Source organism: Sarcophilus harrisii, chromosome 3 (genome assembly GCF_902635505.1).
Source record: "Sarcophilus harrisii chromosome 3, mSarHar1.11, whole genome shotgun sequence".
NCBI lineage: Eukaryota > Metazoa > Chordata > Mammalia > Dasyuromorphia > Dasyuridae > Sarcophilus > Sarcophilus harrisii.
In genome coordinates, this window is record NC_045428.1 from 588051382 (window position 1) to 588069350 (window position 17969).

The 17969-nt window shown below is 56.7% G+C and overlaps 1 protein-coding gene across 1 annotated transcript in view; it reads right to left on the reverse strand.

The window, feature by feature from the left end:
* SAMD11 (sterile alpha motif domain containing 11) overlaps positions 1-2838 on the reverse strand; it is a 39421-nt gene extending 36583 nt beyond the window's left edge. Inside the window, 2 exon segments of the mRNA XM_031961581.1 lie at positions 83-174; positions 2516-2838. Of these exon segments, the coding sequence (XP_031817441.1) occupies positions 83-154 (72 nt within the window). The 5' untranslated portion in view covers positions 155-174; positions 2516-2838.
* Positions 2839-17969: the final 15131 nt, after the last annotated feature.

A 17969-nucleotide genomic window follows, 5' to 3' on the forward strand; every position in this document is an offset into this window, starting at 1 on the left:
CAGGCTGAGCCCCGGGGCAGAAGCCACCCAGAAAGACCAGGTCGTGAGGAGGCCAAATCCCGCTTTGTCCCCAGGAGCTTACCACTGGCGAGGAAATGCGGCACCCGGGACAGTCACAGATCGGAGGGTGGACCTGCAAAATACCCTTGGACATCAGGGTCTTCAAGCTCTTCCCTGAATGCAACAGAGAGGAGAGAGGGAAGGTCAGATGCGTGGGGGCTTAAGCAGAACCAGGCCAACGCTGGCTACAACCCCAGCCAGGGGGGCAGCCTAAACACTGACTAGAACCTCGTCAAGGTGGAGGGGCAGCCTAAATGCTGCTAGAACCCCCTGGGGGGGCACCTAAAGGCCGGCCGGAAGCCCATGGGGGGCAGTGGCCAGAAAAGCGCCCCCCCCCCCGTGTACCTCACAAACGTGGCAGCAACATGCAGAGGCTCCCAGACGCACATCCGTGTCCTGCTAACCAGCCACAGATGTGCACCCACACAAAGCCCGCGTGCACACACACACACATGCTCCCAGGGAGGCCGGCTCGCAGATGTGCACATGCAGATGCAGGCAGGCGCATACCCAGAGGCACCCAGGGCCCAGAAGCTGCGAACGTGCCCAGATGCACCCCCTCCCCCCCCCAGCAGCCAGGGCACAGACCACACAAGCACGCCCAGACCCACAAGCTGGAAAGGCTGCACACTCAGACCTCCTGCGCCTGGCACAGACCACACACACACACTCACACACGTACACACTCACCCACACCGCACTCACACACACACACACACAACACACACACACACACACACACAACACACCTTGAATTCCCCATCCCCCCCACCCGCACACCTTCCCCGCCCCCCTCCCCAGATGCTCAGGGACCCGGGGCATCGCCACACAGACCCTCCCTTGTACCTCGGGCCAACTTTCTGGGTAGAATTAGGCGGCCCCGCCTCGCCCCAGTCGGCTCCGCACCCCCGCCCCTCCCCCCTCCTGGCCCGAGGCACAGACCCCAGGGCTGGCGCCCCAGAGCTGAGGTGGTGCCGATCCCCCCCTGGCCTCCCCGGATCCGCCCCACCCCGCCCTAGCCGCGCGCAGATCCGGCAGGAGACTGCTGAACCCGAACCCGCAGCGCACCCGCCCGCCAGCCTGCGGTCCCCTAACGCACAGCCGCTTCCCAGCGGGGCTTCCCGGGGGAACCCAGGAGGCCAGCCCGCGGGCAGCCAGACTGGCAGGAGGCGGGGGAGGACTGCAGGAGGTGCCCCCCCCCCCCCCCCGCTCCTGCGGGCTCCTGCCCCGGGCTGCCCCTCCCGCCTGCCGGCAGGCGTCGCCGCCGCCCCCAGCACCCCCGGTTCTGCCTCCGCCTCCGCGCAGCCCGCCGGGGACTGCCCACTGCCGCCACTCCGAAGAGGGGGGGGAGGGGAGACTAGGCCACTCTGCGCCCCATCCCCCTCCCCGGGAACCGCGCAGCACCCTCTTCCCCGTCCTGCAGGATGCTTCCCCCCACCCAGCAGCTCCCTGGAGCTGCGCCACCACCACCACCCTCCAACTTTCTAACTCAGCCTCGCCCCCCGGGGCCCGCACTCACGGGGCTGGCTAGGCGTCAGGCCGGCTCCCTGGCCCGCTCCCCAGGCCGCCTCGGCCGCCGCTCCCCGATCCGGCTCGGGTTCTGGCCGCCCACACTGTGCTCCGGGAAACCCCGCGCGCTCTCACAAGCCGCCGCCCCCCCTCCTCCCCGCCCCGGCTCTCCCAGCTGCCGCCGCCTGTCCCCTCCCCGCAGCGCGCTCACACACACACACGCACACACACGCACACGCACACAAGCACACTCTCATCCACACATGTGCGGAGAAACAAACAAATGGCCCCAGACCGCCTGACACCACGTAGACAGCCTCACTCCCCGGCGCTCCCGGCCCCCCTGCAGGAGCCCCCACTGGCACCCGAGCGCACGCACTCACACGCGGAGCCAAACATCCCACAGACACAGCGGCTCCCGCAAAGCACCTTCCGGCCCCGGGGACACCCTGGCACACGGTGCCGGGAACGCTCGGCCGGGCCCAGTCCCCCCAGCACAGCGCCCAGCCCGAACCCCGGAACCGAAAACGGGCTGAGGGGAGAGCCCCGAGCCCCCACCGCTCCTGAGCCCGGAGTTCTCCCAAAGTTGGGGGGAGGAATGGGAAGAGAAGGGAACCTCAGAAACTGGGGGAGATGTTCCTTCCTCCTGCATCCTTCGACCTCGTCCCACCTAGTGCCTGGCAGGCATGGGCTGTGCGAGTGGAGATGTGTGATGTGCATGACTGGGGTGGGGAGAGGAGGGTGGGGAGGGTGTAGCCCAGGCCGGGGGAGGGGGGGTTCGGCAGCGCCCCCTTGGGGCCAGGCCGGGGTCCGGGCCACCAAGGTCAGGGCGCCCCCTTTGGGCCGGGCGAGGGAGGTGGCGGAGGGGACCCCCGGCCTCTCTCCCCCCCACCCCCGGTTCCGAGAAGCCGGGTGCGTCCCGCGGGATCCCCGAGCGGGGACTTACCTTTGTGGCGGATGCTCCGCTTCCAGTCCTTGGCCGTCTCGCGGCCGCTGACGAACTGGAACTCGTTGGGGGTGAGCCACTCGCCGCGGTAGCGGATGGAGGGGCCCTTGCTGCCCTGGCACAGCTTGTGCACGTAGAGCAGCGCTCGGTTGTCGCCGCACTCCACCTCGATGCACGGCTCGCCGTGGTCCAGGAAGGGCTGGAAGTCGGGCGCCGCCGAGAAGCGCTCCAGCGCCAGCTCGTCCGGGGGGAGCGGCAGCGGCCGGTGCGCCCTGGGCAGGCTCAGGTAGGCGCGCGGGGGGTGGAGGTGGAGGTGGGGCGGCGGCGGCGGGGGCGGCGGCGGGGGCGGCGGGGCGCGAAGAGCGGCCTCAGCCCGCGGGGGGGCCCGTCAGGGGCACGGGCACCGGGATGGGGATGGCGGCGGCGGCGGCCAGCGGCGCCAGGTAGTCGGGCAGTGCGTCCAGGGGCTGGTTGAAGGCGGCCAGGGCCATCTCCTCCCTGGCCGAGAGCCCTTTGACGCCGGAGGTGTCGAGGCTGACCGGGGCAGCCTCGGCGAGAACAACTTTCGCCCCTCCCCCTTCTCCTCCCTCCTCCTCCTTCCCTCCCGGCTTCCTCCTCCTTTCTCCTCCTCCTCCTCCTCCTCCTCCCCTTCCCTCCTCCTCCTCCTCCTCCTCCTCCTTCCCTTCCTCCTCCCGGTCTTCCTTCCCCTCTTCCCTGCTGCTGCGCGCTGCTGCTGCTGCTGCGCTGCGCTGCCGAGCTCGGTTTGGCTGCCGCGAGGGGCCCCTCGGGCCCGGGCGGGCGGGGCGAAGGGGGGGGCGGCGCGGCGGCGGCGGAGGCGCCTGCCCAGCCGGTTCCCCAGCCCGCGCCCGCCCTGGGAGCTAGTGCGCCGAAGCCCCCGGGGCCGGCCCTGGCGCCGCCGCCGCCGCCGCCGCCGGCGCCCCTGCTGCAGCCGCTGCGGTGCCTCTGGCGGGGCCGCCTCTCCGGCCCGAGACCTGACATCCTGACGCGGGCTCTGCGGCCCGACACATGGTGCTGCTTGGAAATACTTATTGATCCCCGATCGACCCGCCGAGCTCAGCGGCTCCTACCCCCGGCCCGGGGCTCCCAAACCTGAGACCCGCGCCCCCCCCCCGCCGCTCTGGGGCTCGGCGTCCCGCCGAAGGCTTCCCCCCTCAGGCCCCGCTCGGGTCCGAGCCCGGGCAGGGGCAATCCGCTCCAGCCTTCCCGGCCCCCGCCTCTGGCATTTTCCTGCCTGCGGCCCCCGCCCCGGAGCGCACGCACCCCCGCTGCCCCAAACGCACACGCTTACACACGCGTGTGCACACACGCGCCCGAGCCCCGGGACTTGGGAGACTCGGGCCCCAGCGGCTGCCCCGCTGCAGCCGCCGCTCTTCCAAGTTGGCCCATTTAAACGGCCCCCGCGCGGCGGGCGAGCGCCAACTCCGGCGGGGCGCGACGGCCGACCGCGGCCCTCGCCCCCCGCAATCGGGCTGGGAGCCGGAGCGGGGGCCCATCGAGGAGCCGGGCCGTGGGGAGCGGGGCCGTGGGGGAGGGACGGAGCCGTGGGGGGAACGGGGCCATCCCAGCCTCGAATTCCTCCCGAAGGAAGAGGGAAAAAGTCCGGGAGCACGGACGCGGGCAAGACCGAGCGTGCGAGCGGAGCCGGCGCCGCGCCCGCGCCGTTATTAATGACTTTAATTACTGGGTCGGGATTTGTGGTGTTAGGTAGGGCTGGAGGCCCGAGCCGCCATCCGCGTGGGGAGCTGGCCAGATGTGTGTGTGTGGGGGGGTGACGGGCTCCCTCCCAAAGAGACACAGGAGAGGGAGGCGGACAGAGACACACGGGAGAGAGCTCAAGGGGGAGAGCCGAGGGAGAGACATACAGGAGAGAGACCCACGGAAGGAGAGAGACAGGGAGAGACAGAGACATACAGGAGAGAGACAGAGACACACAGGAGAGAGACAAAGATACTCAGAGGGAGAGACAGACACATAGGAGAGAGAGAGAGAGAGAGACAAACAGGAGAGAGACAGAGACACAGAAGGAGAGAGAGCGACAGAGATACACAGGAGAGAGCTCAAGGGGGAGAGACAGAGGGAGAGACATACAGGAGAGAGACAGAGACACACAGGAGAGAGACAAAGATACTCAGAGGGAGAGACACAGACACACAGGAGAGAGAGAGACATACAGGAGAGAGACAGGGAGAGACAGAGACATACAGAAGGAGAGACACTTAGAAGGAGAGATACACCCAGAAGGAGAGAGACAGAGATACTCAGAGGGAGAGACAAAGATACTCAGAGGGAGAGACACAGACACACAGGAGAGAAAGAGAAACATACAGGAGAGAGACAGAGACACAGAAGGAGAGAGGCAGGGAGAGACAGAGACATATAGAAGGAGAGAGGCTCAAGAAGGGGAGAGACAGAGAGACATACGAGAGAGACAGAGACACAGGAGAGAGACAGCGAGAGATGCTCAGAAGGAGAGACACAGATACACAGGAGGAGAGAGATACATAGGAGAGAGACAGACACACACACTGAAGTAGAGAGATGGAGAGACACATGGGAGAGATACAGAGAGAAACACACAGGAGAAAGAGACCCAGAAGGAGATAGAGAGAAAACTGGGTTAACGGGCATAGGAGTGGGGATAAGTGGAGTGTGAGACTGAACAAGTTTGTGTGCATCTGCCAAAGGCCCCGTGGAATGGGTGTTGTGCCAACCCAAGGCAGTTTGGGCAGGGGCACAGAAAGGAAGAAAGGGGGGTTAGAAGTGAATGGGTGATGTTAGGGGGGACCCCTGGGAGCTCCTTGAGAGCCAGGACTTGCTCTGGGTACACAGTTCTAGAGTAATTGTAACTAGAGTTACAATTGACTACAGTTAGTGGGCAGGTAGTGAAGCCTACAAATTAGAACTCCAAGTCCAAAGGAGAGAGAGGACAAGTCCAGAGGGGTCTGAGATAACTGAGAAAGTATTGGGGAACTGAAATTTGGGCGACTGTTTGCGAGAAGCATCTGAGCTACACCTGGGAGGAAAATAGACTTTATCGGGCAGAAATGGGATGGAGGAGGATCTGGGCAAAAGTGTGGAGGTGGGAGACAGCATGTAGAATCTGGGAACTAGTTATTAGTCAAGTTTGATAGGAACATAGAGATTGGGAAGACAAGTAATGGGAAGGAAACAAGACTGAAAAGGGAGATTGGAGCCAAATCTTGAAGGATTTCAAGATTCAGGTTGAGGAATGTGGGTTTTTATTCCAGAGGCAATAGGGACCCAGCAAAGGCTACTTGATAGATGCTTTTGCTTGAAGAAAATTATTATTTTTTAATGCATATTATTTTGTTAGGAGAGAAAAATCAGAGTAAATGGAAAGAGGATGAACAGAAAAAAGAAGTGATAGCATGTGTTGATTTACATTCAGTCTCCTTAGATCTTTTTCTGGCTGCAGAGGCATTTTCTGTCCAAAGGCTATTGGGATTGCCTTGAATACCTGAACCACTGAGGAGAACCAAGTCTTTCCTAGTTGATCACGGCCCATTCTTGCTGTTACTGTGTACCATGGAGCCCTGGTTCTGCTCGTTTTTCTCAGCATCAGTTTGTGCAACTCTTTCCAGGCCTTTCTAAAATCAGCTTGTTCATTATTTTTTATAGAACAAATAAAATAATATCCCATTACCTTCATACACCACAGCTTGTTCGCTCATTCCCCCGCTGATGGGCATTCACTTCTTTTCCAGTTCTTTGCTACCACAAAAAGAGCTACTACAAACATTTTTGCACACATGGGTCTTTTTCCCTCCTTTATGATTTCCTTGGGATACAGACCCAGTAATGGCACTGCTGGGTCAAAGGGTAGGCCCAGTTTTATAGCCCTCTGGGCATAGTGAGGACAATTATTTTGACAATTCTGTAGAGGGTGGATTGGAAGAAGGAGAGAGAAATTCAGGAGCACAATTAGAAAGGGATGTCATAGTCTTGGAGAAGTGATAAAGGCCAGAGCTAGGGTGGTGACTGAAAACGGAGCCAGGTGTTTCAGATAAAAAAACTAAGGACTTGGCAGCTGATGTACCCTGGGTGACAGGGAGGATGGTGGGGCTTTCACCAGAAGCTGAGATGGGGGAAGAAGGGACAGAAGTTTGGGGACAACAGCTGTCCTAGACCCTGGGGGATGGGGGACAAGGGGGATGAGAACAGGCCCCTTGCCCTGGTGGTAACCCAATAGACTAATGTGGACAAAGCATCGTCCTGATCTGTGCCGAGTGACAAAAGAAATCCTGGACAGAAGTTCTGAGGGGGCTTGTTCTGTCACTGAGGGCTGCTGCCTGATTCCTCCATCCAGAATTCTGCTGATCTGATGTCCCCTTTACCACCACACCCTTTTCCAGAGTTCCTGGGTGCCCAGGACAAAGGGCCATCCCATTTGAAAGATTAAAACGAGGCACAGGATGAACTGACCAAAGTCCCTCGGTGTCCAGGACAGAGGGCCAGCCCATTTCCCAGACTGAACTGAGGCACGGGATGAACTGATCAAAGTTCTCTGTGCCCAGGACAGAGGGCCAGCCCATTTCCTAGATTAAAATGAGGCACAAGATGAACTGACCAAAGTTCCTCAGTGCTCAGGATAGAGGGCCATCCTTTTTCATAGGTTAAAATGAGGCACAAAATGAAGTGACCAAAGTTCTCTGTTCCCAGGACAGAGGGCCATCCCATTTCCCAGACTGAACCGAGGCATGAGATGAACTGACCAAAGTTCCTCGACTTCATCATTTAGGACTTTTAGGTTGAAGATGCTTAGATCCCATCAGATTTTATACCAACCTTGTGAGCTAAGTGCAATCAGCAGCAGCACCATGGTTATTGCTCCCATTTTACAGATGAGGAAACCCCAACACAGAGAGATTAAGTAGGAAATCACTTGAGGTAAGATCTCTACTTTGGTCTTCCTAATGCCAAGTCTGGCCTCCTCTTCACATACGCAGCAATACAAGGAGAAGTATTTCTTGGGCATTTCCCCAAAGTTAAAGCTTCCTCCCTCCTGGGAAGACTGACTGGCCTGACTATGGCGGGGCAGGATCTAACCCCTAAGACCTCCTGGGTCTCAGAGAAGGAACAAACTGCCAAGGACCAGGACCAGGGCTCAGCCAGAGATGATCCACATAAGGTTGGAGGGTTGCCTTTCCCAAGTGCTGCTGCCCCCTGGATCTTTAAAGGTTTTGCTCTCCCCAAGGTCGGTTTCCTTATCCCAAGTGGAAGACTTGCGGACTGTGGAGAGAGGAGTTTCCTGGCAATAAGAGCAAGTTCATTTATAAAAAGTCACATTGCGATGTGTCCTTTGCTGCCCCCTCCCTGGCATTGTTGCCTGGGAACCTGGCTAGCCTGCCTCTTCCTAGTTCCAGCTCTGGCCTGGGAACAGATTCAGGCAAGGAGAGTTGAAGCACTGCCTCAAGTTAGGGAGGGGAACCTGGCACCAGAAAGGGAAAGAGATCGAAGTGGGTGGATTATGCCCCCTCGAACTCTAGGGCCACCTTGGGGCTCTACCCTCCCTCTTCCTGACCTGACCTCTGCACAGTCACTAAGCTTACTAGCTGGCTCTGGGACCCCTGGGCCCAAATCCAGTCCAGAAGCACTTGATGTCAGCCCAGGGTGTAACAGAGATTGGGAAGGGACTTAGAGCAGAACCGGAAGAGGTTGGAGGTCAGAGGGGACACAGGCAAGAGACCAGAGGGTGGAGCCCTAGTGAAAAGGGGAACCTGGGGGGGAAGGACCAGAATTTTGAATGGAGCTTCCAGGACAAGGGCTGCTGGGGTCCCTTTCCCATGGTGCTATAGGGAGTCAAGGACCAACTACCTGGCCAAGGGTACTTCCCACGGTCTCAGGATATCAGAATAACAATAACAGCCACACATGTGACACTTGGGGCACATCTGAGTCTCCTTGAAGCCTCAAACAACCGTGGGGTATAAGAAGAATAGAGATGGAGAGGGGGCAGGTTATGGAGAGCCACCAAAGAGGGCACCTGATAGATATTAAGTGATTGACACCGGCTGACTGGAGGCATTCTTCTCCCCAATTTTCAGCCAAACAAACTGAGACACCATTTAAAATGAAGGGATCTGTCCATGATCACACAACCAGCATTCTCCCTGGCTGTCCCCCCTTGCTTGGAACATTCTCCTGCAATCTGACGAGGGAGCTCTCCAGCTTCACTTACGTCCCAAAGAAAATCCCATCTTCTGGAGGAAGCCTTCCTTCCCTCTCCCCCCACCCCTCCTCCCAGCCCCCGTTCATTTCCTATTTATCCGTTCATCCTTTGTTCTCAACAAGGACCGTCACATAAGGGAAGTGACCCGGATCTGAATGAGGTGCAAGGTCACCTGCCTCCTTCTCCATCTGGTCCAGTGGCAAGACACAGAGCAGGAAGACTAGAGACGGCAGCATATAGTTAGCACTTCATAAATGCTGACTGACCGAGAGCTGGGAGTTGAATCCAACTCTTCCCTGACTCAATGCAAAATTCTGCTTCTATGTGGATGCATCCCTTTGATGAAGTAGGGGGGTGGGAATGTCCATGGGAAGGCTGGACTGTCTAGGGGATGGGAATATCGGCTTGGAAGCGGGGACTCTTGTTCTAGACTCTGCCCCCCGTTTGTCAATCTTGGAACAGTCATTGTCCGTCTTTGATAGTATTGCTTCTAGGACAAGGGTTCTTAACCTTCGGGATCTGGGAGCTTGTATGGGAGGGGGAAATGAATTTCTATTTTAATAAAATCTGCTTCCTTTGCCACCTTCTGTACTTGATTCTGAGAAGGGGGTCCCCAGGTTTCGGCAGCCTACCCAGAGTCCTTCACACCCAAACACACAAGACCTGTGCCCGATGCAGAGATCTGTTTAGCATTCTCCCACTGGCCATAGCCAACCTGCCTGAGCCTGTCAGACATTGCTCTCTTTCAGGAACTCTCCGTTCCATCCAACGGGCCTTCTGGCTGTCCCAGTACAGGACATTCCAGCTCTGTCCCTAGTGTTTGCACAGGCTGGGAATGCACCCTGCTCACCTCCTGACCTCGGCCAATCCCTGGCTTCCCACAGAGCTCTGCATGGGGCCCACTCCATGGGAGACCCTTTCCTGATCCCTCCACTTACTGGTTATCCACCCCCCCCTCCAGGCCATGATGACTCTGTGTTTCCTTTACATAATTTGTGTTGTTTTCTATTTAATTTTGGGGGATTTAAAAAATTTCATATTTTATTTTTCCAATCACACGGAAAGAGAGTTTTCCACATTCATTTGTGTGAGGTTCTCCCTCCTGCCTTACCTCTCCCTCCCCAATGCAGCAAGCAGTCCAATATCGGTTATACATGTGCAATTATTTAAAATATTTCCATATTAGTCATAACGTGAAGGAAAAAAATCAGAACAAAAGGGAAAAATCAGGAGGAAAAAAGCAAACAGAAAAAAAGATGAAAATCGTTGGATATAGTTTGAATCTCATTTTTGCTGTGCACAGAATCCCAGAAAATCTGGAGGGGAGGGGATGTTGCGGGCCAGCTTTTCCAAGCTGTACCAGTGAGTGCTCCCTTTGGAGGTTCCTGTCCCCCCTCCCTCTTTCCCCCCCCCCAATCACCTCCCCCTCCAAGGCTTCTTCTAGTGAGGCGGTTCCAAAAATGCCGAGCTTTGAGATTATTTTCTTTCTCATTTCAAGTCAAAATGTGTCCCTCAGTAGCTTGGGTCTGCTTCTGCCCTTTAGGACGGAGCAGAATAAATGTAATGTCTCCTCTCCAGGCCAGTCCCTTCCTTCACCACTTCTCGAGGCTTCTCCCACAAGTCAAGGGCTTGGACAAGTCACCCCGCTCCTGTCTGCCTCAGTTCTCTCAAAAGTCTTCACTAGCACGTTCCTCTCAGGGTTAGTGTGAGCATCCAATGAGACATTGGTAAAGGACATAGTACCGTGCCTCGCACACAGCAGGTGCTTAATAAGTGCTTGTTTCTTTCCTCCCTCCCTCTGACTGGCCGGCCTAGTTTGCTCTCCCCCTTTTCCCCCATCTCTGGGCATCCAGAGATGTTGGAGTTAGAAATAGAAACTGGCCTTTTGATTTCATTGAGATAGCGCCTATCTCTTCACTTGACAGCCTCCATTCCGGCCAGCCTCCTTATCTCCACCCCCGCCCCCCATTGCTCCGGGCTCATATCCGAACCCCCTAGATTCCCTTGGATCAGACTAGGGGAAGCAGCTTGGTCCCTCCCACGCTCCTCTTTAGAAAGGAAGCTGTTGGAGGGAAAGCTCTGTCTCCTTTGCCTGTCTGCATTCAAGCCTAATACGGTACCTGGAACACCGGGATTGCTTAGTAAAAGCTCTCTCTGTCTCTGTCTCTCTCTCTGGGTCTCTCTCTCTTCGTCTCTGTCTCTCTTTGTCTGTCTCTTCTCTCTCTGTCTCTGTCTCTGTATGTCTCTTCTCATTGTCTTTCTTTCACCGTGTCTGTGTCTGTGTCTGTCTCTCTGTGTATCTTTTATTCTCTGTGTATCTCTGTGTGTTTCTCTGTCTCTATTTCTGTGTCTCACACTCTGCCGTTTCTTTCACTGTCTCTGTCTCTGTATCTCTCACTCTTTGTGTACCTCTGTGTGTGTCTCTTACTTTCTGTGTCTCTCTGTGTGTCTCTCTGTCTCTATTCCTATGTGTCTCTCTTTGTCTGGCTTTCTCTTTTTCTCTCTGTTTCTCTGTGTCTTTGGGTCTCTCTCCGTCTCTCTTGTCTCAGTCTCTCACTCTGTGTATCTCTCTGTGTATGTCTCTCACTCTGTCTCTGTTTCTTTCTGTGTATATCACTGTCTGTCTCTATCTCTGTCTCTGTGTCTCTTTGTGTGTCTGTTACTCTTTCTCCATCTGTCTGTTTCTCTTGGTCTCTCACTTTCTGTGTGTCTCTCACTGACTGTTTCTGTCTTTCTCTTTCTCCCTATACTCTGTTTCTTTCTCTCTTTCTCTTCCTCTGTCTGTCTCTTTCACTCTCTGTCTCTTGTCTTTGTCTGTCTCTGTTTCTCTGCCTCTGTTTTTCTCCATCTCTCACTGCCTCTGTTTCTGTCTATCACTGCCACTCTTTCTGTCTCTGTTTCTGTGTTTCCCTGTCTCTCTCTCCTGTCTGTCTCTCTCTGTCTCTGTCTCTCTTTTTTTCTGTCTCTCTCTCTCTCAATCTCTGTCTCTGTCTCTCTGAATCTCTGTCTCTGCCTCTGCCTCTGTCTCTCTCTTAATCTCTATCTCTCTCCATATCTATCTATCTCTGTCTCCTCTGTCTCTCTGTCTCTCTCTCTCTCCCTCCTTCCCCTTACTTATCTAACCTGGATTAGGGGGCTGGGCCCCAGCAGGTGATCTGCACAGGGAAGGCGGGCCTGCCAGACGAGGCTCCTGCAGCTTTCCCAGGCCCTCCTGGAAGGGGCTACTCAGACACAATCCTGACCCACTTTTGCTTCACTAGAGAGTAAGTTGGGGAGGGGAGAGAAGGGAAAGGGAAGCCCGCTGTCTTTCCCCACACTCTGCCTTGGATCCGTTTGTCCTTGAGGAGGGGAGGCTCTGTGCTGGAAGGCTGCCTCCCCCTCCCCGACCTTCTGCCCCTTCTCTAGGAGGAGAATATGAAGAATTGATTTTTCCCTTTAGCCTTTTAACATTAGTGGAGTTGGGCATCATCACATTTCTTATCCCCATTTTACAGATGAGGAAACAGAAGCTCAAAGTCATTAACTGACTCAGACTCATCTTAAAAAATGGCTGCAGTGATTAAGACTTGTCCAAGGTCACACAAGGTTCTAAGTGTCACAGCAGGGGGTCAGACTAAGGCCCTTTGATCCCCCACCCCCTTCACTACTAGGAAAATTTAAAAACAAGCCAACAACCCTGCGCTCTCAGTCCAGAAAGTGAGGCTCTGGGCTGCCCAACCCCCAATGCAAAGTCTGAAGCTAAAAGACTGCTGGGAACAGGTAAGGTCCCCCCCTTCTTGCCCAGTGACCTCCAGGATCTTCCAGGATCCTGGCTGCCTCCTCTCTGATCCCCGTGACCCATCTGGCCCCTGGAGTGTCTGCTCCCTGGGGTGTGGGCTTCTTATGCTTAATCCATGAGGCCTCCCTGTGCCCAAGCCCATGCCAGGGGTTGGGAATGGTGGGCGGGTCAGTGGAGAGGGCAGGAAGGAGCTCAGGTGTCCAGGAGGGGTCAGGTGCCCTTCCCATGTGACCCCTGGAGCTCAGGACTCCAGACCCGGTTCGGTGGCTCACCCAGACCCAGCAAGGGCCTGCCCTGGATAGAAGAGGCAGTGCTCAGGCGGGCCAACGGCCAGGGTCAGGCCAGTGCAGGAGGCTCCCAGCATCCCCCCCACTCTCCTCCAGGGAAAGTGACACCAGGTGTGAAGGAAAGATGGAATCAAATGATTTGGATCTGACTGTGCTTTAAAGCCTGTACGGTCTTTGGGAAGTTCTAGATTCCTAGTCAAGGTAGGGGTTAGGAGGGAACACCTGGGCCATTAAGCCCAACCCCTTTATTTAACAGATGAGGAAACTGAGGCTCACATAAGTAGTATTTGAACCTGACTCGAGGACCAGCTGTCTGTGCTGATTTGAACTCAGCAGCCACCTCCCACCCCCCCCCCCCTGTGTGCCCCATCCCCCCCAGCCACTCCCCCACCCTATGTGCCCCATCCCCCACCAGCCACCCCCAACCTTGTATGCCCCACCCCCCACTCTGTGTGCTCCATCCCCCACCTACAACCCATCCTCCAACTATGCACATTCGGAGCCTGCTCTGTTCCCCTTCGTTCTCTGCTTGTGTATCCTCAGCATCCAGGGCCTGGCATCTAACACGTTCTCAGTTTTTTACTCTGGCAGTGAGTTGGGGCAAAGGATTGAACACTGAGCCTGCAGTCAGGAAGACCTGAATTCAAATTCACCCTTAGACACTAATTGTGTGATCCTAGACAAGTCACGTCACCTATATCTGCCTCAATTTCCTCATCTGTAAGATGGGAATAATAATAGCACCTATCTCCCAGAGTTATTGTGGAGATCAAATAATAATGTACCATTTGTAAAGCTCTTAGCACAGTGCCCAGCACATGGGAGGTGCTTAACTCAAGTTTGTTTTCTTGCATCCCCCTCTGTTTATTCCATTTCTGTCATATTCCTGCTCTGCCCATCCCCATGTCTGTCTTTGCTCTCTCACCCCCTCCTCTGCCTATCATGGTCCCTGCTCTTTCTGGGCCTTCTCACTCTCAGCTTGGTGCTTTCCTGCTCTGAACCTTCTGGCTTTGGCCATCCCTGCTCTGACTGTTCCCAGTCTGACCACCCTCCCTCTGTCTGTTCCCCCCCCCCCGCCTGTTACCCCTGCTCTGCCTGCTCCCAGTCTGGCCACCCCCACTCTGCCTGTTACCCCTGCTCTGCCTGTTCCCAGTCTGACCACCCCTACTCTGCCTGTTACCCCTGCTCTGCCTGTTACCCCTGCTCTGCCTGTTCCCAGTCTGACCACCCCTACTCTGCCTGTTACCCCCACTCTGCCTGTTACCCCTGCTCTGCCTGTTACCCCTGTTCTGCCTGTTCCCAGTCTGACCACCCCTACTCTGCCTGTTACCCCCACTCTGCCTGTTACCCCTGCTCTGCCTGCTACCCCTGCTCTACCTGTTCCCAGTCTGACCACCCCTACTCTGCCTGTTACCCCCACTCTGCCTGTTACCCCCGCTCTGCCTGTTACCCCTGCTCTGCCTGCTCCCAGCCTGGCCACCTTTGTTCTGCCTGATCTCCCTCTGGCTGTCCCTGATTTGTCTGTTTTCACTATAATGTGCCCCATCCTGTCTGTCCCCAATCTGCTTTTCGCTCCTCCTCCTAATCAGGGTCTAAGCTGCTGGGAAGAGACCACTGACCCTTGGCACATCAAACAATCCATCTCCATCTTATTCATTTCCAAACCACTTAAGTCACACAAGCCTCCCCAGCCCCTCATGTGAGAGCCGGGCTGAGCCAGGCCTCTCTCTGTTTTCACTAAGATCACAATGTCCAGGTATCCCCTAACTATGTCCATCCGTGCTTTTTCATGAGGCCTCCTTGTGCCCAAGCCTGTGCCAAGGATTGGGAATGGTGGGCAGGTCAGTAGAGAGGGCAGGAAGGAGCTCGTGGTGTCCAGGAGGGGGACAGGTGACATGTGCCCTTTCCATGTGACCCCTGGAGCCCAGGATTCCAGGCTGGGTGAGGCATAGAGACAGGCAGAGAGATGCCCCATATTGGGCACTGGGGTCATGGGAAATGCCACAGACGCACTCCCACCAAGACACACGGGGAGCTGGCGCCTGGGAGAATCTCAGGTTGGAAGGCCCTTGGCAGCTGGGCAATCCGGGGCTTTCTTGGGCCATACAAATCTCCACAGAATGCCCAGGGGATCAGGCGGTGGCCATTGGGGATGGGGACTCCGCTTCCTCCTCCTGCTCACCGCTCCCCCCTCCACGGGCCCTGCCAAGGGCTCCACGGGGCCCCCGGGAGGGTGCGTGCGCGGGTGCCCCTGCAGAGGAGCGTGGGGGCCCCTCGCGGTCCTCGGCGGGCCTGGCTGGCCGCCTCCGTGTCTCGGCGGTCGCTGCTCGCAGTCCCCCTCGCTGGGGGCCCCGAGCTCCGCGGCTGGCTGGCAGAGGCCCGGGAACCGCCGCGCTGCCGCCGGGGGAGAGAAGTAATAAATAACCCGGGGAGAGCAGCGGCTCGGCGGGGGCCGGCCCGGCGGGGCGGGCTGGCGGGAGGCGGCGGCGGCGGCGGCGGCGGGGCAGACGGTGACCTGAGGAATCCCCGACGGGACCGGACGGAGCCTGGATGGACGCGGCCGGCCCTGACCCCCCTCGCTTCTTCGCGGTCCGAGAGCCCCCTCCCCCGCCGCTCGCCACCGAGGTGGAGCCTCGGCCAATTAACTCTCCGGCCTGGGGCGGCTCCAGGGACCCCCTAGTGCCAGGCACGCTGGAGCAGATCCAGCCCTGGGGTGGCAGACGGACCGCGGGCGGGAGGGGGGGGGGGCAGAGACCGCGGGAGAGAGGAAGGAGGGGGGCAGAGGGGACCGCGGGGGGAGGGCGGAGGGGTGAGAGACCGCGGGAGAGAGGAGGGGAGGGGCAGGCGACCGCGGCAGGGAGAGGGCAGAGGACCGCAGGGGAGGAGGAGGGGCAGAAGGCATGAGGGCAGAAAGGCAGAGACAGAGAGAGGAAAAGAGGGACAAGGAGGGCGAGACAGAGTGAGATGAAGTAGAGACAGAAAAAGAGAGGAAGGAAGGCAGGGAGAGACTAAGGAGGCCCAGAGAAAGGCAACCAAAAAAAGGAGGAGAGAAAGGGGGAGAGAGATGGGGATAGAGAGGGAGGGAAGGGCAGAGCAATGGAAAGGATAGAGAAGAGAAAATGTGGAAATGTCCAGGAGCAGAGAAGAGGGGAGAAGGTGGAACAGGAAGCCCAGATGGGGACAGAGCCACAGTGAGGGAGGGGGAGGCAGGGGACGGGGAAGGGCAGGGAGCCACAGACCGGGAGGGAGCTGGAGGCAGGCCTCAGGTGGAGTACATGGCCTCTAGGGTCCCTTCCAGCGCTAACCCTCCAGGAACTGGGATAAGGGAAGCTCAGAGAGCTCCCTATCTAGAAACCTCCAGTGACTCTCCATGGGCTCCTGGATAAAACCCCAAATCAACCAGGCATTCAAGGCCCTCCACAATGAAGCCACAAGGCCACAGCCTCTCTACTGACTCTCCCAGCTCCCTTCGAGTCCTTACATACTCAGAGCTGGGCAACTTACTCCCAGAGGAGACTCCTACAGAGAACAGTCACTTTTCTGCCTCCCCCTCAGGCCATACCCGCTGCCTGGCCGGGCACTGCCTCCCTCCTTTGAATTTCTTCCCTTCTTTCAAAGCCAGCTAATGCCGCCTCTTCCATGGAGCCTTCCCTCATGGCTCTCTTCTCTCCCATTTGATGTCTTTCTGAATCCATACAGGCTCCTGTAATGAGCTGTATCACCTCCTCCCTTAGCAGGGCCTCACTAATAATGACCGACATTTATATAATAATTTAAGGTTTGCAAAGTCGTTTAAAAATATCTCATTTTATCCTCCCAACAACCCTAGCAGAGAGATGCTAAAGTTGCCTCTTTTTATAGATGAGGAAACTAAAGCCGAGTTCTCAGGGTCATTCAGCTGGTAAGTTTTTAAGCCAGACTGGAACTTGGGACTCATTGATTCCAAGCTCAATGCTCTAGCACCTAACTTGTGTCCCCATCGCCCACAGTCGGTGGAGAAGGAGGTTGGGGTTTGCTGGGAGGGAAGGGTCCACAAGTTAATTGGTTGGGCTGCCCCCACAGGTGGTGAGCTCCCTCCCCTAGTAGAGCTAGGAGGTCAGGGATGTGGTACAAAGGATTTCAGCCAGAGGTAACCACCAAGGTTTGTAGAGCTTAGAGATGCTAGGGTAGAGAGCTGCTGAATGAAAGGGAGAAGAAAAGGAACCGGGAGTCAGAGATTTCCCCTCGCTTCGGTCCAGACACAACAGTCAGACGTCTCCTTACCCAAATGCACACACGCATGCGGCCAAGTGCACTTCCATCCACACATATGTGCTCCTGCTGATCACATACACGGCCCTTCATATGTGCTCACAGACACATACATGCAAACACACGTGGCTATGTTCACCCTGGCACACACGTACACGGGCACAGCTGTGTTTGGCCCTGAATTTGAAGTCAGAGCACGGGGGGCAACAGCTTTGGCACTCACTACCCGGGTGATCCGCCCCCTCTGGGTCCCTTCAGCTGTTTTTAGCAGCCTAGAACACACTTGCTGGCAGGGAAGTGCGGGGGTCCCCATTTGGAATCATAGGACCTGAGTCTGAATCCCCACATGCACCAAGTACTACATGTGTGACCTCGAGCGAGTCTTGGGGTTCTTGTTTCTTTGCCACAAGATAAGAGATCTGGACCAAGTGATCTCTGAGGCACATTTCTGGTAGCCGTGTTCTCACCCTCACATGGAGGAGAAAACAAGGTTTCCTCCCTGATTAGATGCAATATCTGCCCTTCGCTGCCCCAACCCTCTCACAGATCCTGAGTGTGAAAAAAAGAAATGACAGAGACAGAAACTGGGGTGAGGGTAGAGAGATACAGAGACCATGATGGAAGAGATAGGGAGGGGACTGACAGAGAAAGAGGAAGAGATGGGGGTGGGGTGGGATGGATGGAAATAATCTGAAAGAAGAGAAATAGAGAGAGGGAGACAGAGAAGGGAGTCACACATGGTGATACTCACACACACACATCCAACACACCCTCTCTCCCTTGTTAAGGATCTAGAGACCAGGACACCGTGACCTCGTGAGGCCCTCTTTGCCTCATTCTCAGACCATATGGGATTAGTCTGGGAAAAATCTTAGGTCTGGCTAAAATACCCTGCTGAGAATTGAACACACATCCCAGAAATCCCAT